The sequence below is a fragment of the Barbus barbus genome (assembly GCF_936440315.1).
Source record: "Barbus barbus genome assembly, chromosome: 38".
Classification (NCBI taxonomy): Eukaryota; Metazoa; Chordata; class Actinopteri; order Cypriniformes; family Cyprinidae; genus Barbus; species Barbus barbus.
This window is the reverse complement of record NC_136716.1, coordinates 1,894,494-1,918,428: the sequence shown is the minus strand read 5'-3', so window position 1 is coordinate 1,918,428 and position 23,935 is coordinate 1,894,494. Positions and strand designations below refer to the sequence as shown.

At 36.7% G+C, this 23,935-nt stretch overlaps 1 protein-coding gene across 1 annotated transcript in view; it reads left to right on the top strand.

Moving 5' to 3' along the window:
* The first annotated feature begins 1,903 nt into the window (after positions 1-1,903).
* LOC306857902 (phosphatidylethanolamine N-methyltransferase-like) overlaps positions 1,904-23,935 on the top strand; it is a 68,219-nt gene continuing 46,187 nt past the window's right edge. The window contains exons 1-2 of the mRNA XM_079398171.1: positions 1,904-2,145; positions 10,743-10,850. Of these exons, the coding sequence (XP_079254297.1) occupies positions 2,068-2,145; positions 10,743-10,850 (186 nt within the window). The 5' untranslated portion in view covers positions 1,904-2,067. The remainder of the gene's footprint in view (positions 2,146-10,742; positions 10,851-23,935) is intronic.

Below are 23,935 nucleotides of genomic sequence, written 5' to 3'. Positions count from 1 at the left end.
CCCAACAGGTCATTTATTATAAAAGCTGGAATATATCATTTTTGGGGTGTGTCTAAAAAAGAGCTGATTTGGAGTGTATCGCTTTAAATGGAAATGAGCTGCATATTCCTGCCCCATCTCCAGAAGAGGGTGCCGCTTATACGTCTCTCTGCAATAACTACATATTACTGCAGTTTCAGTTTCCTAAAGAAACAAACACTAGAGGCAACCTTTTACTCCTTTTCACACAAATTTACAGAGTTTTGATTAATAAAGCGTATTTTTTTGCACAATTTCTTTAAGAATATCATGTTACGACTTCAAAACAATATTAATATGCTGGGAGATTTGAAAACTGATGCTTTTGAATGTTAGCATCGCACATATCCAGCCTCGAATCTATGGGTTTTCATAGACGGTAAGATAGTTCGGTAGCTCACGGAGTATGGAGCCGTACTTAGAAGGAAGTTGAAATGGCACAGTTGCATCAACAAATAAGTTTTTATACCAGTTTTGCATTTGTCAACACTATCGGGTAGGGTTTGGTGTAGGGCATATTTCCAACATGATAAAGCATTAACTTTTAGGGACAGACCCCGGATATTTGTCGCACAGAAAGTGCACAGAGGTACGTATTTTTATGAGACCAGGTTGAAATTAACCCCCATGGACCGGCCCTACGCAATGTGATGTCACACTGCGTGAGAATCAAAACAGCAGGCCTAGTGAGACTGACTTGGTTTAAAAGGGATTTATGTTGCCTTCACGTGCTATGGGAATAATCGTAAATACAAGTTTCCTAATCGGAAATTGGATGTGAACGGCCTCTCAAGTCGTATTTACTACTGGGAAATTCTGAGATCATTTTGACACCCAAGTTTCTGAGTTGGGCGGGTCATAAACTTTAAACTAGGGCTATCAAAAAAAAATTGAATTTTGAATATTCGTCGAATTTAAAAAACTAAAATCCACATTTTAGGTATGCGCCAGGCAGCCTTATCAGTGGCGCACGAGATGCGATGAAGATGTAGGTAGGTGTCATTGCATTTTAATGATTTTTTTAACCTATCCAGTTGAACCCACTGGATACACTGTTCATTCAAAATACTGCGGAAAAAGAGAACATCAATGCAGAGAAGATGTTGTTTACGTCAAAACTGAAACCAAGCCGCATATTTTGCGAATTTTTTGGAGGGACATCTATCACCGTTGCACTTGTGTCTCGCAAAAGAGAGATGGATATTTACAAAGCCATTTAAAATTATTGTAAGTTTAACTTTGAAAAAACATGTCTCAAAACTTTATGGCGGGACGGGTCTCTCCCCATTCCATTGCATCTCATGTTTTTAAATTAAAAAAGTAACGTTACTCTTTGTGATTGGTTTTCCGTGCTTTGTATTAAACTGTGTATATCAGAGCTGTCCAAACTCGGAGGGCCGGTGTCCTGCAGAGTTTAGCTCCAGCTTGCCTCAACACACCTGCATGGAAGCTTCTAGTATGCCTAATAAGAGCTTAATTAGCTGCTTCAGGTGTGTTTAATTAGGGTTGGAGCTAAACTCTGCAGGACACGAGTTTGGACAGCCCTGGTGTATATGATGCTTTTTTGCTTCTACTTGTTTAAGCAACTTAATAATTATATATGGTTAAACATTATTTTAAACATTATGCACATTTTTCAAAGACAGTCGTGTTATTTTATGCTTTGAAGAACCGTGGATTAGTAATATTTTTGCTCAATGCGATCTCTTGTGTTCTCAGGAGAGAAGCCAAAAGCTTTTTTTCCTCTAACTGAAATTATACCTTTTAAATTCGAATATAATTATAAGATCAAAAAAAAAAAGAAAGCAGAACAATCGGAATTCAGTATGAAACAAAAAAGTCCAGCGTTTTAATACCCGATAGAAACTCCATTTCCCACAGTTCCAGGCGATTTAAGTAGGTCAAAGGTAAACTGTCATGTCCGCAGTGCTGGTAACATTAGCGAGTTCCTCAGCATTTACGGCTATAATAGTTTGTATGGTTTACAGTGAATGCTGGTGACATGCTGCTGAAAGAGAGCAGGCTGTCTGTTTGAAACACGGTCGTTTCATGAGCGCAGAGTCGCTGTCCGACGCAAATACCGCACTGGATTGCTGTGGAGGCTTGAATAACGTGGATTACAGTCAGGTCAGGAAGACCTCTCTTCAGCTCATGCGTGTGCTGCTGGGCACTGCTCATTTAATCCCGATCACTGTGTCGTAGTATTTTTCAATGCACTTGATTGTTCAATTCATATTGTGAAATATTTACAAACGCGTTTAATCATTTCATGCACGTGAGCGCTGATGATGCACGTGCTTTCATCGGGTTTATACAGACTGTCGTTGCAATCTGATCATCTACAATATGAGGAGCTGTTGAGGAAATTAATTCATGTATACTGATGGTTTGCACAAAATATATTTATATATATGAAATGCATTCTGATTAAATATTAACACAATGCACGAGGATCTTGAGTGCTGTCCTACAAGAAGTCAGGCTCGTTTTTATGTCCAGAATTATTATAATTAATAATTATGTCCAAGCATGACTAATAATAATGAAACATTAAAATGCATTATATATATATATATATATATATATATATATATATATATATATATATATATAGTAATTAAAATTTGTTTTTGTGGGGCATAAAAAGTGATATGATAATCTTTAGATGATATTGTCATATTTAAATATAAATATGAATATTTAAAAACTTCTCAGAGAGAAAGAATGAATGAAAGTTACTAGTATGATTGAGTAAATAGTTTGAATAAAAGAGCTAAATTTGAACTTTCCACTATTCATGATTAAAATATTTAAGCTATTTGTGATTGAAAAAAACTTTTTAAGTGGAAAGCCTTTCTGAAAATGATCTTCATGTGCATATTTTAGTTTGTAATACTGATGATGTCTTTTATAATATGGATAATGTAGATTTTTATAAAATGGAGATGCTCTTGATATTTTATTTTTGTAATGAATTTATTAATTTGTGTTATGAACAACACATTTTCGTACACGATAAAAGCTCCTTGTGTTTTCTGGGTTTGACCGATTTGAGCATTCATAAACAACGCCAAGCACAGGCATCTTGAGTTTCTGCTACTGATTCCTACGGAGAAAAAATGACTGCCCTCCAGTTGCATTTCGCTCCACAGCAATGACGTCATGTGCAAACAACCTATTAAGATTACACACAAAATAACATAAACCTGATTATGTAAACACTCAAATTTTAAATAACAACATTGATACATTTACAAATTGGTTGTCATAGTAACGACACTAATTTGTGGAAATTGCAGGCATTGCGAGTTCCACAAATCTGAACCATTAGGCATATTTGTAAATTGACTGTTAAGATCAAACATTTTGCACAGTTTATTATCAGTGATACCATTATAGCCACTGGATGCCTGTATAGCTCTATGTAACAATCCCTAGTTGCTAAGAAATTGTCATCACACATAAATTAATTTTATTACATTTGGACTTGGATACATGTTTAGATATTATCAATGTTTTGATAACAATTTTTGTTCAATTGTTTTGTTGTTGTTGTGCCAGTTATTGCGTTATTATTTCAATCAAACCTATAAAACCCTTTGTTACTCCAAACTACATAGGCCTATAAAAGCCTGATACATAAAAGTAATCAGAATGCAGCTACTTGTTCTTTTATTCCTCATTTACGCGTCCCCTTTAAATAACGTGACGCTCTGCCCTCTATATGTATAACGCTGCTCCCTTTAAGCGCTGTTGGAATTAAAAAAAAAATTTTGGAAGCAAATTAATTGATTCAGCATTTCGACACTTCCGTTAGCATGCATTAAATTTGACAAGTCGGTTTAATAAAGTAGTCTATGTATTGAGCTTGTGAATTAGCTAATTTTAGGCTACTACACACATATTTTTTAATTGGCTGTAAAAGTTTTATATGGGAATATTACACGACACACTGAACCTTTAACGATGCATTGGGGCCAAAAACGCACACCTTTTAGACCAGTTTCACATGAAACATAATTTCTCGACTGCCACACATACTGCCTAAACAAAATACTTTTGAAAATCAAAATGATTTTGTGCATTTTTTATGTACCAATATTTTAAATTGGCCTTTGAACTTGCATGGCAAAAAAAAAAGCCTTACATTGCCAAAACACTAACAGAACCCATTGATCTAATGGCATTGTTGAGTGCTCCAAATCCAAATGCAAACTTTGCATGCAACAATCAGAGGCAGCAATTGACAGTGCTCTGATCCATGAAGTGAAGGTGAAGTGACATACTGCCAAGTATGGTGACCCATACTCAGAATTCGTGCTCTGCATTTAACCCATCCAACGTGCAGTGAACACACACCCGGAGCAGTTGGGGGTTCGGTGCCTTGCTCAAGGGCACCTCAGTCGTGGTATTGAGGGTGGAGAGAGCGCTGGACATTCACTCCCCCCACCTACAATCCCTGCCGGCCGGAGACTCGAGCCCACAACCTTTGGATTACGAGTCTGACTCTCTAACCATTAGGCCACGACTTCCAATGGCATACAGGCATCGTCAGAATAACAATACTCTAGCCCAGTGATGTTGGGGGATCCAGTGGGGGCAGCAATCATATTTCAGGGTGTCCGTGCCACTCTTGAACACAATCCTGTTAAAATGTAGTGGCAGTACGTGCGCTCATTGGCGCCCTTCCAGCTGGTGGCACTCTAGACGACCGCCTAGCTTACCTATGCCTAACGGTACTGACCTCATGTCACGCTATGGTGGCTTTCTTTTCATTTGTTTTTATTTATTTGATTCCTCAGTGTTTGCTAAACGTTCCGTAATTTATTAATCAGTATATAATACTGCACATGGTGTATGCCATGCCTCATCTTATTCTTTTTGAACGGCTTGAATCTTAACCATTTTTGTACCAACTATAAAAAAATGTAATCAACATGCATTGATGAATCCCATGTTGTAGCAAAAAGAAATAATAAAAAAATTGCGACCAAATTATGTGCTTGTGCGACTGAGAAAGTTAGTAGCAAAAGAGCGACCAGTGGGAAGAATGAGTTTAGAGCCCTACTGAACCACATCTTCAGGATCACTAGAAACTTCTAGACAGGTGACGGTTGGAGCAGGTATGCCAGCTTTATCATTCAGATCTCAAGAAATCAGAATATGCTTAATCTGGTTATGGCAACCAGGTTAATGTGTTGCATTGCTCTTAACATGACTGTTTTTGTGCATGTAAGTGCAGTCAGTGGGCTTTTGTGGTGTTGGCCTATCTAATATGTGTTAGTGAGACTATGAAGTGTCGATTGCTGAGGGCAAAATCAGTCCCTCTTTGCACAAACAAAGAGCTTCAAACAGTAAGTGTTTTAAAGGCTGCTTTGTTTCTTTCTAATGCCCTGTTGTACTCAGTGGCGTCAATAAATCACAGTCCGTTACATAATACAAGAATCCCCAGAGGATAAAATGGTATGGTTGTGACAAAACAAAAGTCTTCTGTGTAAACACGTGTGTCTGATTAATTGGATTAAACTGCATTTATTTGAACAGTCGTGTGACCACATCAAAACAGTGACCTTGTTGCTGTTTTATTGAACTCGACATGATCAAATGTTCAGATGTTTTGCTCAGTCAGCATGTTATGATTGAACTATCAGTAATGGGTGTTCAGCTTTAAAGGTGCATTATGCAACGTTGACCTCTCTGTCGCTTTCTGTGGTGGAAAGATAAAATTATAAGGCATTTTTTTTACCTCAAAAATCTGCGTTTGATTTAAAGTGATGTGTAATTTTTCTGATGTTATATTTTTAATCATGTCACCGTCCATCCTAGTTTAATGTGCAGAGACAACTATAAGCTAATTGTAGGTTAAGTGAAAACACTGACAGCGACTTTGTAGTGCTTTGTTTGAGTGGTTATACAGCAACTGCTCGCTCAGCAGTTCAAAACAAAGCAAAATCTATGGTTCTGCTCAAGCATTTCTAGTTTATCTGCTACTGAACGTCTCAAACAATGTCTCTTGGGAATGGGAAAGGGATGGATGTACTGCAATGTGCTTCAGTGATGACGTAGACCAACCCATAAATTAGCATCGCTTCCCTCCTCAAAAAGCCAATAGGATTTTGGATTATTGTTGAATGCATTAATAGTACAATAAAATGATTTGTTCGTCCACAGTTCGGACAGTTTTAATCGTCTATTGACTTTAAGGAAAATTATTTCTCTGGCCACGAAAAATAATTTCCTTACTGATACATTGCTCACAGAGCATGTAACAAAACTGGAACGTTAAAGTGACCTCGTTCTGTGAGCAGCAGAAACACAACCAAGCATGAATACATATGGATGTTTATTAAACTACACAACAGGGGAACATGCAACATCGAACTATACACAAACATATACAGTGGTGTATACAAGTGTTGGCCCCCTTCCTGAATTTTTTTTTTTTGCATGTTTGTCACACTTTAATGTTTCAGATCATCAAACAAATGTAAATATTAATCAAAGATAACACAAACATAGCATGCAGTTTTTTAATGAAGTTATTTATTATGAAGGGAAAACAAAATCCAAACCCACATGGCCCGGTGTGAAAAAGTGCTTGCCCCTAAACCTAATAACTGGTTGGGCCACCCTTAGCAGCAACAACTGCAATCAAGCGTTTGCGATAACTTGCAATGAGTCTGTTACAGCGCTGTGGAGGAATTTTGGCCCACTCATCTTGGCAGAATTATTGTAATTCAGCCACATTGGAGGGTTTTCGAGCATGAACCGCCGTTTTAAGGTCATGCCACAGCATCTCAATAGGATTCAGGTCAGGAATTTGACTAGGCCACTCCAAAGTCTTCATTTCGTTTGTCTTCATCTATTCAGAGGTGGATTTGCTGGTGTGTTTTGGATCATTGTCCTGCTGCAGAACCCAAGTTCGCTTCAGCTTAAAGCCACGAACATTGTCCTTCAGGATTTTTTGGTAGACAGCTGAATTCATGGTTCCATTCATCACAGCAAGTCTTCCAGGTCCTGAAGCAGCAAAACAGCCCCAGACCATCACACTACCACCACCATATTTTACTCTTGGTATGATTTTTCTGAAATGCTGTGTTACTTTTACGCCAGATGAAATGGGACACACACATCTTCCAAAAAGTTCAACTTTTGTCTCGTCAGTCCACAGAGTATTTTCCCAAAGGTCTTGGTGATCATCAAGATGTTTTCTGGCAAAACTGAGACGAGCCTTTATCTTCTTTTTGCTCAGCAGTGGTTTTCGTCTTGGAACTCTGCCATGCAGGCCATTCTTGCCCAGTCTCTTTCTTATGGTGGAGTCATGAACACTGACCTTAACTGAGGCAAACACTTTTTCACACAGGGCCATGTGGGTTTGGATTTTGTTTTCCCTTCATAAAAAAAACCCTTCATTTAAAAACTGCATGTTGTGTTTACTTGTGTCATGTTTGATTAATATTTAAATTTGTTTAATGATCTGAAACATTAAAGTGTGACAAACATGCAATAAAATAAAAAATCAGGAAGGGGACCAACACTTTTTCACACCACTGTACATTAAATATAGATGCCAACCCAAGGAAGGCATGGCGAGAGAGAAAGAGCGCTTGTGCGCAAGAGAGTAGAGTGTAATGGCAGGATTTATGCATCAGCTAACCACAACCTGTTAAGAACCATCAGAGAATCACATTACCTTAATTAAAAGGGGTCAAAGCCTAGAAGCACGTCTAAATAGTTAACAAGCGGTTACTTGCATTGGTTTTGTTGGTGCTGAGTAAAGTGTCCCAGTGCATGTATAATGCATAGATTCTTGATGAATTCCTGTGGGAGTGAAAGCTTCGTCATTCCAGCCATGGGTTGACTGGTCCGAAGTGAATCGACAAAGTTACTGGACTTAAAACTGCCAGAAGCTCGGACTCCCCCCGAAAGGTTAGTCGTGAGATTTCCAAGGTGATATGTGTGTCTCCTGGGCACCGAAAGTAAAGAGAAGGTGTCGCCTTTTGGGTGTGGGAGAATTATTATCTGGTTTCCCTGTAGCACCCATTTTGGTTAGTTTGACCAATAACAAGGCACATAATTTCAGCGGGAAAATGTTTCTTTGTCCCACTTGACACCTCATTTGCATGTTTTATGACTGGTCTGGAGAATCTGTGCAATTTTTCCTACAGTACAGTAAAAATAGTATGATGCATTTCACGATCACATAGTGTACATCATTGTTTGAGGAATAAAGAGCAGATCATTTTGATATCAAGAAAGAGACAATTAAAAGATATTAAATCAGAGATACATTCATACACCTGATTATGAGTGTTTAGAGCTTACTAATACGAGTGATGAGTGGTAACTTGGCTAATATAATAAGGAAACATGCATATACCAGATACATTTGTAACTGATTAATTATGTTCTAAATAAAGAAAATGTCTCTATGTGTCTTGTATTCATGGGGGGGTAGTCCACTGGTCAGCCAGGCCTGGTACTGAGGGTCATTTAGTTCTCTTTGGAATATGTTTGAAGTCCGATGGAGAGAACATATAGTAGATCTGTTTAGCACCTTTTTGACAGCTCACCAGCTGAGATGTCAGGCCTGATCTTTGTGACCTGGCAGTGTACTTCAGATGTTGAGTTGGCTGGCTGGAAATGTGAAGGTTCCCGCACTTGAGCCCAATTCTATGAATGCTTAAAATCCATTGGGCTCAAAACTATACGGCAGGTCCATGCTGGTGAAAAGAGGGCCTTTGTCCACTTGGGTTATGTACACGGGGTGTACGGTCTCATGGAGCTGATGGTCAGTTGCAGGGGAGTTGGCCATGTGTGTATTTTGGCCTGTCGTGGGTGGTCAGCCGTCTGCTGATGTGCTGTTTGGTTGCCATGACCATCTGGCGTTAGGATGGATGTTTTGTAGTGAGAGATTGTTTGAATAATAATGTTGAGCTCCGCTCTGACTGTCTGTTTCACAGTGCGGCTCAATGTTGAGCTCTGCTCTGATTTGCAGCTCATTTCAGTAGCTCACAGGAAGGAAACAGGGAAAATATATATTTCAATACTTTCTTGCGCAGTTATATGGTTATAATACTGTAATTATACTGTAAATAAAGTGCGGGCGTCAGGGAGCCGCTATTAATATGCTGGGCATTGAAACTGCTTTGGAATGCACGATCACGTTTTACTTTCAGTTTCAAGATTTGTGATCGCATGTACTCTGTTTATACTATGGAGTGGCAGCATTAACCACACATTTTACAAGATCAGATGCTTGTCAGTGATGCTCAGAATCTGTAAATCATTCCCCATCATCCTCAGGTATCTCTCCTTACTCTGTTTATGTGGTAAGTGAAATCTTATGTACTGTTATGTAACAGGCTACAGCTGGCAAGGAGCTAACCATGTCCCTTTAGTGGCTCACATTATTTTATTAGAACGCGTTATTTGTTTTCCGTGCCTTTCTGAATACAGACACCAACCCATCCCTGCACAGCCTGGAACATAATATTTATTTCCATGATCTGCCATTTTCGCTGTTGTCCTCGCTCGTATTTCTCAGTGTTGGGGAGTAGTTAACTACAAGTAGCGACGCTACTAACTTAACTACATTTTTCAGTAGCTTGGCAGTAGCTCAGTTGCTTTTTAAACAGTGTAGCTTTTCCAGTAGCTAACTACTTTTTGCAGCAAGTAGCGGTGTAGCGCGAGCAAAAGCTACATTGCGTTTTGTCGAGCCTGCGCGAATCAGCGCGATGCATATTCTTCTTATTAGATTACAAACTCATTTTTTGCCATTACCGCCACCTGTTGTTTAATCTCGCATCTTGCGGCTAACGGTTCACTGACGTACAGAAGTGGGTTGACACACCCATATTATCCATGATGGAGCAAGACGTGGCGGCAGATTTGGAGGATGGAGAAACAACTAACGTTAATTACCCATGGCCTTATTTGTCCAAGTTCATGTCTCTCAAAGAAACGACAAGTAAAGGTTTTTGTAACAGTCTGAGATATTTGAGTGTTGTGTGTAATAAAACCATAATTAAACAGAAATCATAATTGTATTGCATTGTTTTAAACACTAAATATTTTACTTAAAACATTCCTCAGACACTTATTCAGTTATTTATAATATACGTTGTTCAAAAAAATAAAAAGTAGTTTCAATGTAGCTAGCTACTTTTTGATAGTAACTTGTAGTGTAGCTAACTACTTTTCCAAAAGGGTAGCTTGACTGTAGTTTAACTACTTTAACTTACGAGTAGCTTGTAGCTTGTCAAACTACAGTTTCAGAGTAGCTTCCCCAACACTGGTATTTCTTCACAATACCTGCAGAACTTCTGATGTACTTTTGTAGTACATTTGAAATAATGAACTTTAGCTTGCAAAAGACACAACATGTGAACGGCCCCTTTAAGCTGTTGTTGTGCAGCGTGACACGACAACTGTGAGAGCATTGACTTGGTATGATATTGGTTCAATATAAAAATGTTTTTTTTTTAAATAGCTAGATGTAGCAAACTACTTTTGCCATGGTGCTGTAGCTTAGCTCACTACATTTTCCAAGTAGCTTGCCCAACACTGCATATGAATGGCCTATTTCAATGCCAGAATGACAAATTTCAACTAAATGTGACATGTTTCCAGCATGCACATTCATGCATGTTCTGTGTTTTACCTAAAATATCATGCAAGTGAGAGCTTACATGTTGGGTTTTATCGTCTCTTTCTGTCCTCAGATGGACATGTCCGTGTTGGAAGAGCTGTGGCGTTTAATAGACCTGACAGAGCCCCGGTTCTGCGTGGCTCTTATTGCCATCATCTTCAATCCGTTCTTCTGGAATGTGGTGAGTCACTGTATCTGCATCTCTTCAGCTTTAAGGGACGATCAGGTTGTGTTTATGAAGCCTTCCATGATCTGTGTGTTTCTTTTTAGCTCACGTAATGCTGTTACATGAGCAGCTCTTTCTTGCATAACATTCATAAACATTACTCCAATTTCTGCCATGCTCCCGCAGTCTCAATTTTAAATACATCTACAAACCATTGAGAACGCTGAATGTTCCTGCTGATTGCTCTTGTTTGAAACAGAGAAGCGCAGGCCTGGATTACAAAGCTGCTCTATTATGATCATATAAATGAGTGTAGTTGCAGCACAGATGTGTTTGTAAGGTGTAAAAGAGAGTGTGTTTATATTTTATCTTTTAATTCGGCAGTTCTAATAAGAGATGTTCAGCTTTCACTTTGACTGTAATTGAAGGATTTGCATATATCCTTGAGAAACACAACTAATAGGTGGGCCGGTGGACATGACATAGCCTTATTATACTTACTTAACACAGACTAGTCATTCAGACAACCTACCGACTAGTTAATTAAGAACATTTATAGCTTTGCACATCCCTAAATGGAAGAACCACATGAAGTCATTTGATATGCAGATTTCTTTCCTGTTAATGCATTTTCTTCTGAAATATGAAGTTTGGTTACATCATAACAATGAAGCAGGATTTCCATTTGCCATTTTGTATCTGTGAAATATACTAGCAATTTCATGAGAAAACCAAATGTTTTTTTTTCTCAGTTTACTTAGTTACGAACACAAAATAGCAATTCACAAAAAATAATTTGTTAACCTTAGATAATGTTGATTTCAACATTTACTAATACATTTTTACATCAAATAGTTGTATCTGTTAACATTAGGTAACGTGCTGTGGACTACCATGAACATGTATTTTTATGAATATTTATTTATATTGTTCATTAGTAGTTCATTAGTTCATTAGTAGTATTCTCATGCCTGAGAAGCGCAGGGCTGCGACCCAATTTCGAGCAGCAAGCATGGAAGAGCTCCAGATGGCAAGGTAAGTTCATACTATCTAATACATTAAAGGGGTCCTATTATGCTCTTTTACAAAGTCTTGATTTTGTTTTGGGGGTGTAGTGGAACATGCTCTCATAAACGCATTATTTTTCACATAATTTACATGATCAAAATACCTCTGTCCCCTGCCTGGCACAAACGGCTCAATTAGTCTGATGAAGGCCCGCCTTCTGAAAAACAAATGTGTTATGATTGGCAAACAGCTTATACGGTGTTTCAGTATTGCCCCGCCCCTTGCCAAAGCAGCAAGTTCATCAATAGTGCCATATGAATTCAGACCTCGAGAATATTGAGGATCGCGCAGAACCTTTGCATGCACGGATATTGCAAGACATATTAAAGTGGTAATGTTATTGTTGTTGTTGTTTTTTGGCTAAATCCAATGTCAACAACAGCTTAAAAATAACTATGCACAGATAAGTGCCACGGTAATATGTAATATTTGTTCTTTAATTCTAACATTATAACATGAATTGCAGTGAAACTGTTATACAGTTGAATTTATTTATACCATAGTCCCACAGAGTTACACTATTTGTGGCCGCATATACAGTGTATATATATGCAAATGAATTCTCTGCCAGCGGAAGGTGCTGTTGGAGCGAGAGAGATCAAGGTTTCCCCGGTAAGGCTGTACACAAAGCAGAGCTCCGCTCACAAACACTGCTTTATCAGACATTACATGCAACATGAAATGAAAATGACATCCAACATTTTCTGAAGACAGTCGGTTTCCTTCAGAAATACAGTGATATAAAAACACCAGCCCTGGGTTTCGATTTTGAAACGTGCAGAGCTCAACTAAGCGTTCTCCCCACCCGCCAACCATTCGAATTTCCATAGGCGGGATTTATTTTAATGATATTCTAATTGGTCGCTTTGTGATATCACAAACACCGGAAAACAACGCTGTAGTCCAAACGAGCCGTTCGTTGTAGTTCTTGAAAAGGGATTTTTTAAAAACAACTTTTTATGCCCAAACATGCACACTATACACTGACTAAAATGAAAAAGCATAATAGGACCCCTATAACTTATTTTAATGAATGGGACATTATTGTAAAGTGTCACCGTACTATTTAATTGACCTGAGATCATATGAACTAATAATGAACTGTATTTTTATTAACTAACCTTAAAGATGAATAAATACTGTAACAAATGCATTGCTCATTGATAGTTGATGTTAGTTAATGCATTAAACTAATGGGACCTTATTGTAAAGTGTTACCAGTTGTTTAATCAAATCATTGATTTAATGAGGTCTTTGAAAGCATTTTGTACTCTACATTGTTTATAATATTAACCCAGAGCAGTCCATCCTACTGCATTAGAACATGATCTTGCACATTTCTATTCATAATTCACACTTTAAGCACCTTACGATTTGCTATTTCTGGGTATATCTGGCATTACGTCCCATTAACACATCATATCTCAGAGATTTCCCTTCCTCTGCTTCACTGTATCTGTGAAGTGAGTTTATTATTTGTGAATATGAGTCATCCTTCATGCTGAGCTGGGCTGTGATCATGTATAATTCAGATCTGTGTACCATTGTCTGGCAGGAACATGGGACTCAACTAATCTTTTTTAAGCTGCTAATGATCAGAATCAGTCTCGCAGTGTGGCGTCTTTGTCCCGTTCCCTGGTGGATCAGCTTTACGGCTCACTTCCTGTTGTCTTGTTGTCAGCCTGCGTGAAGGTCTTGCTGAAAATCATATCTGGGATCTGGTTGAGATTGATGTTGGACAAGTGGTCAGGTTTGGGATGGTTAGTATGACCCAGTTAGCCTCAGTTAGTGGAAGCTTTCAAAGGAATATTCCGGGTTCAATGCAAGTTAATCTCAATCGATAACACTTGTGGGATAATGGTGATTGCCACAAATGACTGTAATTTTTACTTGACCCTGGTGAGGCACTTACAATGGAAGTGAATGGGACCAATACTGTTATAGTAGGCACAAGAAATTAAGCTCATGAACCCACCGGGAGCAGCCTCACCTCGGCCAGATCTTCTGGAATTTGCCGCTGGCTGATGTCTCTATAGTGGTTAAACATGAGATATACAGTGCCCTCCACTAATATTGGCACCCTTGGTAAATATGAGCAAAGGCGGCTATGAAAATAAATCTGAATTGTTTATCCTTTTTATCTTTCATTCACAAAATTCCAACCTGTCATTGAAGTAAAACAACTGAAAGTGGGGGGGGATCTCATTGTGGGTTAAATGCTTTCTCTAGTTCTTGTTGGTCACAATTATTGGCACCCAATTATTGCATCGTCCTTTTCCCAGGGTAACTGCTCTGAGGTTTCTCCTATAATGCCTGAAGAGTTTGGAGAACACCTGATAAGAGATCAGAGACCATTTTCTTCATACAGAATCTCTTCAGATTCATAGCTCCATGTTAGTACTTCTTCTCTTCAGTTCACCTCACTCATTTTCACGAGTTCACACTTACATATATTTAGCACGAGTTACGTAATGCGTATTTGGCGAGTATGGTAATACGTAGTTGGCGTGCTGTCCTGGGGAAGGGCTCTGAGCTCGGGAATGGCCCGAACCCAGAGTATCCCCCCGTGGTATGGTGAGAACTTAGTGATATTGGTGGAGAAGGGGTGGTGGAGGGATGCTGATAGACCGTCAAATGAGTGGAGGTATGTCAGCTGTATTTATGTCCGTGAGTTGATTGACTTGATTGCGTACCACTTGTGTTTAATTAGGCTAAGTATCTGACGTGCTCCTCCCGAACTTTGTTAATAAAACATCATTTATTGGGTTCAGGTCAGAGGACTGGGACAGCCATGGTAAAAGATTAATTTTGTGCTCAGTGACCCATTTTTGTGTTTATTTTGAGGTTTGTGTTTGGATTGTTGTCCTGGTGGAAGATCCAAACGACCCATTATAAGATTTCTAACAGAGGCAGTCAGGTTTAGATTTTGTATCTGTTGGTATTTGATAGAATCCATGATGCCATGCATCTGAACAAGATGTGCAGGACCTCTGGCAGAAAAACAGGCCGACAACATTAAAGATCCAGCAGTATATTTAACCGTGGACATGGGATACGTGTTTTTTTATATACCTGTTTGTACTAAACTAATCTTGTGGGTTTGCTGCCAAAAAGCTCTTTTTTCAGTTTCATCTGACCAAAGAAGCCAGTCCCATTTGAAGTTCCAGTCGTGTCTGACAACTGAATATGCTGGAGTTTGTTTTTGGATGAGTGAAGCGAATTTTCCTTGAAACCCTCCCAAACAACATGTGCTGATGTAGAGGCTTTTTAATATATATGTTTTTTAGGTTTCTGACCACAAGACTCAACTAATCTCGCACCTAGTCTCATGGCATTTACGTACCTGGGTGCACTTTTTAGCGAGACACGAAATACGTACCAATAACTACATATTACTGCAGTTTCAGTTTCCTAAAGAAACAAACACTAGAGGCAATAAAATTCCAACACCTTTTACTCCTTTTCACACAAATTTACAGAGTTTTGATTAATAAAGTGTATTTTTCGCACAATTTCTTTAAGAATATCATGTTACGACTTCAAAACAATATTAATATGCTGGGAGATTTGAAAACTGATGCTTTTGAATGTTAGCATCGCACATATCCAGCCTCGTATCTATGGGTTTTCATAGATGGTAAGATAGTTCGGTAGCTCACGGACTATGGAGCCGTACTTAGAAGGCGAGGAGCTCCGGTTCGAATCCCGTGTAACTACGGTTCGACAAAACAGTTCAAATCTGCATAAAATGAAGTTGAAATGGCACGGTTGCATCAACAAATACGTTTTTATACCAGTTTTGCATTTGTTAACACTATCGGGTAGGTTTAGGGTTGGGTTTGGTGTAGGGCATATTTCCAACATGATAAAGCATTAACTTTTAGGGACAGACCCCGGATATTTGAATTCTGAACCGCCGCAGTACGTACCTGTAGCAACATAATAAAAACACAGCAATAGGTACCTATATCAACATAATAAAAACGTGCCAGGGTTCGCGTTTTTAACCTGTGTTTTAGTGCCACTCAGTGAACATTTTTCTTTGAAACTGCTGCGAAATGTGCAGTAAGGTACGTAAAACGGTGTCGCACAGAAAGTGCTCAGAAGTACGTATATTTATGAGACCAGGTTTTAATCTCGACAATTCTCCAACTGTGGTCCTTGGAGAGTCTTTGGCCACTCAAATTCTCCTCCTCACCGAGCATTAGAACGATATAGACACACGTCCTCTTCCAGGCAGATGTTTTACATATTTAGGAACTTTTTAATTATTACTCTGATGTTGGAATTGGGGATTTTCAATGCTTTAACTCTTTTCTTACAGCCACTTTCTATTTTGTGTTGCTCAACAATCATGTTCTGCACATCAAAAGTATATTCTTAGGTTTTACTCCTTGTGATGGATGATTAAGAGAATTTGGCTTTTGTGTTCCTCATTTATAATCCTATGGAACAGGAAGTCATGGCTGGACAATTTCATGCTCCTAGTCACCCTGGTGTTCTAAAAAATGTAAATATGAATGGGAATATACTTCAGAGATATTTTACTCATAAGAATTTCTAGGGGTGCCAATAATTGTGGCCAACATTCATTGGAGAAAAACATTTATTTAATCATGAGATTTTCTCCCCACTTTCAATTGTTTTACTTCAATGATAGGTTAGAATTTTGTTAATTTTTTTGAGTGAAAGATCAAAAGGATAAACAATGCAGATTTATTTTCACAGCTGCCTTTGCTCATAGTTATCAAGGGTGCCAATATTAGTGGACGGCACTGTAATTTGTTTTGGGTAAATCTAACGGGCAGTCTTTGGTCTCATTAATCTATTATTTGTTCCAGAGCAAATAGTTTTGGCAGCGGGTAAAATCTCATCACGTTATATTTGATGTAACTTCAATGCTGTATGTCAGAGCGCTGCCTTGTACTTTTGACTGAATTGCCTAGCAACTTTTATGATGGCTGTTGTTTATTAAACATTATTATTCAATAAATTATATTTTATATAAATAATAGTAGTGAATCATCAATAGTCAATTGATAGTCAAACTCCTTGTCAGACACAGCCAACAGATAGTGTGACAAAGATATCGCTTTCCTCAATGGACATTCAAACTAATGTTTTATTGTGAAAATGAGATCTGAAGAAAGAATGCTGTATCAGGTGCAGGTAAGCACACTCGCTTAGTCAATCTCTCTCTCATAATACTCTGCTCCACATAATACAGTGAGCTCTTCATATAGTAACACAATAAGCTTTTAATGAAGCAACTCATTGTTCCTTCATTACTAATTCTAATTTGACATTTTCGAATTCAAAGGCTTGGGGCTCAGCTGTTAAAATTTTATTATTAATTTGAATCCGTGGCGGAATGAAGTAGTTTGCACAATTTAAAGACAAGACAGATTTCATTTTAATTTTAGTATTTATTGTTTTAGTTATACTTTATAAAAAAAAATATTTTTTTATTTTCACTTTTAGTTTTATTTGTTTACAAGTTCAATTAAATGAAAATGATAAATGTGTCCTTGGCAAATAGCTGAAATAAAATAAGCTACGTATTAAAAACAAGCTTTTCTTTAAGTTAAATGCAGTTTTACTGCATTTAATCATCATTACAATGCAATATGGACTAAAAATCATATCTTGTAATTTAGGCTGATTGATAAATCTGTGTAAATCTCAATATTTTCTACAAAGTTGACTATATGTTACATTTTTTTCACGAGGCAAACTAAATCTTATTTTCTGTATTTGTATTTTATATAATGTAATTCCACATTCTGCCCAATGTTTTCCTCCAAACAATGTGCAAAATGAAGGCTATGAAAACAATGTGTAAGCCACTATAAATTAAATTATATAGAAATTGTGTTCTAAGAGGGTTTAATGTAAACATTACTAAAGCAGAAGTCTATATCAAGTTAAAAATAAAGTTAATGTACACTAGTAAGAGCACCGTGAAAAATGTTTTTCAGTATTTTAGTTTTCTATTTCAAAATATTACATTTAATTCAATGTATTACCTGCAATTTCTGAGCATTTTTCACTCATTTGAACATTGAAATAAAACAATAGTACAATATTACAGAAATAACTCCTCTATAGTCTCTTTATAGTTAATGCTCTTATGAAAAATGCAATTTCTTATGTTAAATAAATAATTTTAAACCTACATTTAATGTCCAACAACAAATATTTTTGTAAAAAGTATATTTTAGTCTGAATTATTGCTCTCCTATTCTGTTGAGCTCAGTTAAATAGCTTTGGATGCAGCTCAAATAACACTAATTTTAAGAAGGGAATGAATGTAAGAGCTTTTATAAAATTATTATAATATATAATATTTATTATAAAATATAATGTCCGTCCATCCAACTGTCTTTTTTAGGAAAAACAAGGCACAGGCCAAAATTATTTTGTCGTGTAATTATGTCACAAATGCTTCTGATTCAGCTCAGTTTGTATTGAACCCAGTGAACTGATCTTGGATCTGTTGTGTAGGTTTAGAGTTGAATTCTGAGGCAGTTCAGACAGGATGTGTCTTTTATGAATGCAGGTTTGCAAATGGTGCACAACACACACACACACTTACTCAGATGCTCCTGCCGAGTGCGGCACTGAGTGTGCTTTCAATGGGAGATGAGTTTATCAAAGCATTACCACCAACACACATCTCCACTTGTTCTTTTGTTTTTCTTCTTTTTAGCACTTTTCCTGCTTTCACGCTGCATTATAAGTGCACACCACTTACAGTCTGTAGTTCTTTTAAATAAGTTTTGGCCAGTTTTTTTTTAGCTACAGCCTTCATGTGCTCTGAAGCAAACATTAGGGTTCCTTTTAAAGGAATTACTGTGGATAAAACCGAGGCAGGGCTGTTTCAGAGGTAATGGGTGCAGTGCAGGTCATGTAGAGATGCTTTAAACTGCCTGTGATGATAAAAATAAAAATGAAGCAAAAACAGTGCCTGTCTGTGCATTTACAGTAATTGGCAGAGCACTGTACCGTACATTTTATGCTCATGTAAATGCATTTTTATGCTTTGCAAACTTGAACATTTGGTTTTCTGTATTTGGTTGTGCTTCTCAGTGTTGTCAGGTGAAAATGTTGTCTAGCTGACTGACGTAAATGAGGTTTTGTTGAAATTGTGACTGTTGTGATAATCTTGGGTTATTATATGAATAAAATTGAAACTAAAATGTTACTTGAAAATAAAATAAACGTTACCTCAAATAAAATACATTTCATAAATAATAAATTAAATAAATTTAACAGTATTAACTAAAACTAAAAGTGAAAAAACTATATAATGCAAAAACAAATAATACAAAAACACAACAAAATTACTGAAACTTTAAATAATATTAAAATGAAAACGTAAAAAAATTATTCAAAATGTTAATAAAAACTATGAATATATCAATGATACTAAAACGTATTTTTAAAAATATATTCACATAGAAAAGTGTTATTTTAATTTGCAATAACACACGTTTGAAAATTATGAAAACATTTAAAAATATTACTTACTAAATATTACATGTTTATATACAAATTAGACCTCAGATTAAAAGTAAATAGGTAATCATAAAATCTTGACTTTATATTTATTATACATTTTTATTTGATAAAATTTTCATAAATTCACAAACATTTAAGTTATCATTTTTGTTTTATCACTACAAAGAAGCAGGATTTCAGTGATCTAAGGTTCATCCTGTAGCACAGGTGTGACGACGCAGGACAAGTTACTGTGCAAAAGTTCATGAGCATTAGTGTTAGTGATGCTTGTACAACACTGAAAACACACTTAAATGAGGCGCAGTACAGCTCAATTGAACCCAATGTGCGAGGGATTTTGCTCGTGTGGACAAACATGGATGTGCAGGTTCATTTTCCACGCTGAGGGAACAGGCTGTTTGGAGTGTTGTGAAGGGGATCGAGATGTCCTCTCCTTCAGCCTGACCTTTCCATCTCACACAGATCCTGCCTGAGCTTAGCATTCACTCCTCCATGATGTTCACTCACTGCACAGAAAGCACACAGCAAGGCCCGTGCAGGTCATTGCATAACCACCTGATACAGTCATTTCACTTAATTAGGATTATTGTGCATTTTAAATGTGAATTGTACTTTGCCATCTAAAATAGACCCCATGAAATGAAGTATTTTGTGGATTTTAATCCATTATCTTTAAGGCATCTTTACTGAGGTGATTTTTAGCATTGTAAAATATCTATTGTCAGATACAAACAGAATCCCTGTGGACTTTGTTTATGCAAAATGAAACTGACCATCATAAAATTGCATGCAAAATATTATATATTATATTATATTACATTTAACATATAACATTTTACCAATTCCAAAACACCTCAATCTTAATAACTACTATTGATTTTGTATTTAATCATTTATAAGTGTTATATAATTGTCCATGAAGGCTGAAAGTCAAAAACTCCTTATTTCAGGTGTGCAGAATTATTAGGCAGGTTTTCTTTTACAGATAAAATGAGCCAAAAAAGAGATTGAACTCAAGAATAAATGCCCATGAGAAGGATACAATACTAATGTAATAATAGAATTAGCAAAGTTGGGCAGCGGATACTCATTGGGTCAGCACGGTCAGAAAAAAACAGATGGAGAAGAAAAGACACGTTAACTGCAAAAGAATTAAGAATTAATGTGAAGAATTAGGGGAGAAACCATCAGGAAACATTTTCCAGAACTGCAGCCTTCCTGGAGTCTCCACAAGCTCCCAAAACTTACTGCCAGATTCTGGAAGATGAATTCTTCAAACAGTGGTACAAGAGGATGAGATGCTGGTTCTTCAAGAGTCACTCACAACTTATCTGTCCATAAAGCCTATACAAAATCTTCATGTATTTCACAACACTTCAGCATGTTATTCTTATTAAGTGAGGGCTATTTTAAAGATTTTTTTGCCCAAGCAAAGTCTCTGAGAACCTGACACATTGCACTTGTGGAGACTCCAGGAAGGTTGCAGCTCTGGAAAATGATGGTGCTGGAGACTAAGGCTGTATCTGAAATCGCCCCCTATACCCTCATTCACTATTCCCTACATTAGTCCACTCAAACAGTTCACTTGAAGGAGTGAATGAAAACGAGTGAGTGAATTCGGACACTGAGTGCACTGCCGCTTTTACATAGTTTGCTTGCTGTTAAATAATCATTTGAAACGAGCATCTCCAGCAGTAAGATTGAAGGATTTATCTTGAACTCTGTCACGGAAATTATGTATAAACCCTAATAATCAGCTAATTTTGTACCCGTGTTGTATTACGCTGTGGACGAGCGCTTCTAAAATGAATGAATTAATGGATGATTCAGCTGCGGGCGCCATCTACTGGTGAGATGCGGGAATTAATTCGGCGCGCGACTCTCACAGTGCATTCTGGGGATTCTCTAGCTGTTGAGTGTACATCGGTTGTACACTCGTTTTTGCGGTGCATTGTGGGATTGAATGAGTGCACTCGAGAACATCCACTATGGTTTCGAACACCACTTAAAATGGCTGTCCCCTCAAATAGTGCACTATTAATAGAAGAAATAGTGCACTATTTAGGGGGCGATTTCGGATACAGCCTAAATGTTTCCGGATGGTTTCTCACCTAATTCTTCACATTAATTCTTAATTCTTTTGCAGTTAACGTATCTTTTCTTCTCCACCTGTTTTTTTCTGACCGTGCTGACCCAATGAGCATTTCGCTGCCCAATGGTCATTGCTAATTCTATTATTGCATTAGTATTGCATCCTTCTCATGGGCATTTAATAATTTAAATAGATTTTTTTTTACTTTTATTCTTGAGTTCAATCTCGTTTTTTTTGGCTCATTTTATCTGTAAAAGACAACCTGCCTCATAAAATTTATTTATAAAAATATATATTTAAAAAATAAATATTAAATAATAAACATTATAAAAAATATAACATCAGTGTTAATGGGAAGTGAACCAAAAATAGTAAACTAAAAAGAAAAACGGTGGTGGTTCTGGAGTAATGATGCTGAAAATTCAGCTTTTATAAGAAATAAATTATATTTTAAAGTATATTAAAACAGAAATCTCTTATTGCAATAACATTTCACAAAATAACATTTTTTTATGTATTTTTGATCAAATAGATACAGCCTTGATGAGCAGAAGAAACACATTTTCACTTATGGGTGTACTCACTTTTGTGGCCAGCGGTTTAGACATTAATGTCTGTGTGTTGAGTTATTTTGAGGGGACAGCAAATTTACACTGTTATACAAGCTGTACACTCACTACTTTACTTTGTAGTAAAGTGTCATTTCTTCAGTGTTGTCACATGAAAAGATATAATAAAATATTTACAAAAATGTGAGGGGTGTACTCACTTCTGTGAGATTCTGTTTTCTTCTCCATGCTAGAAATCATGTCCAGTCAGCGGCATGTTCTCTAATTGGCGCTCTACTCCATTTCATTTGACTGATAGAGACTTAATTGATTTCCTGGATGCCGTCATCTCAGTAGATGTGGAGAGGTTGCCATTTTTGGATGCATTTTCTATCTTACTGCAGGCTGAAACAGCCGGACATGAAAGTATGTCATGCACTGCATTCTGGGAAGAGACCCTTGTGGCAGAGTCAGCCAAAAGCATCGCTCTGTAATGACAGTCTGAAAACAATCCTGGAAAATAGTCCTAGAATAGGTTGGGATCAATGAAGTGAAATGCATTTATAGAAAAATCTGTACTGCATCAAATTGCATGTAGATTTATTAGGATCCCTATTAGGGCTGCATGATTAATTGAAATAAAACAGAAATTGCTTCATAATTTAGTGCAAATAACATGCATGCAATATACATTTTATAGGAGCTTTAAAGGATAATGATGTATAATCACAAACACAGCTATGGGTTTTTTTTTATTTAAAATTAGCTGAAAAATTGCGGTGAGCACCCATTTGAAATGAGTAAAAATAAAAAAATCAGCATCTTTATCACAGATCTTTAATGTCCTACAGCATGTTCGAAGCACTTGTACAGTAATCAAAATACAGTAATCCACAAAAACAGCCTGTGATGCATATAAAATATGGTGCTTAAGTGAAAGCCGGGACTGTTGACCTGCAGCCCAAAATAAATAACGGAAATCAGATCAGATGACCTCAAATGACTGAATGTTGATGAAGAGCTACTGATTGTCTGACAGGAGAAGAGACGTGAGCTCTCGACTCATTAATTGAAAGATTTCTGAGTCTCAGTGATTGCAGGAACAGCTGGCCGATGAGCAGCGCTGAAACACTCTTGTTATAATGTAGTGTGTGATACAGAATTGAAGAGTTCATGAGAGGTGATGTGAGGAAAATGGGATTTGTGATTTGTGAAAAAAAAGTATTTCATAGAAAACTCTGAAAAGAAATACAGTGTGCGAGTCATATAAACCATATTTATGGTTGTACTAGTATGAATTCCTTTTATGGAAAAGACAGCAATCAATTAATCAATCAATAAATCAGTCAGTCAGTCAATTAAAATGACAGATTTTGTGGCCCTAATTTACAGAATTTTGTAAATAATGAGCAAAAAAATTAATACAATTTTATTTATTTTTTTAAGAATCATTGGAATATCATATTTACCATATTATGTATGACACTAGATAATGTATCATACCTGACAGGGTTATTAACTAAAACTAAAATGTAAAAAAAAAATTAAAAAAATATTTTCACTACTTGAATTACAGTGTTTCCTAAAAATAAAATAAAACTGTGAACTTATTTTAAGTTATTTGCCAAGGCAACAGTTCTATTTATTATTTTTTAATATAATGTATTAAAATACTAAAATTAAAACTGAAATAAAAATTAATAAAAAGCATATAGATATATTAAAACAGCTAATAAAATGCCAAAACATGCAACAAAATGAAAATAGAAAATAAAAATACCTTTCCAATTATCTAAATAATACTTAACATAAATACTTGACGGGGGAAAAAATCATAAAGCTTGTTTATTTGTGTACTGCATTTAACCCAT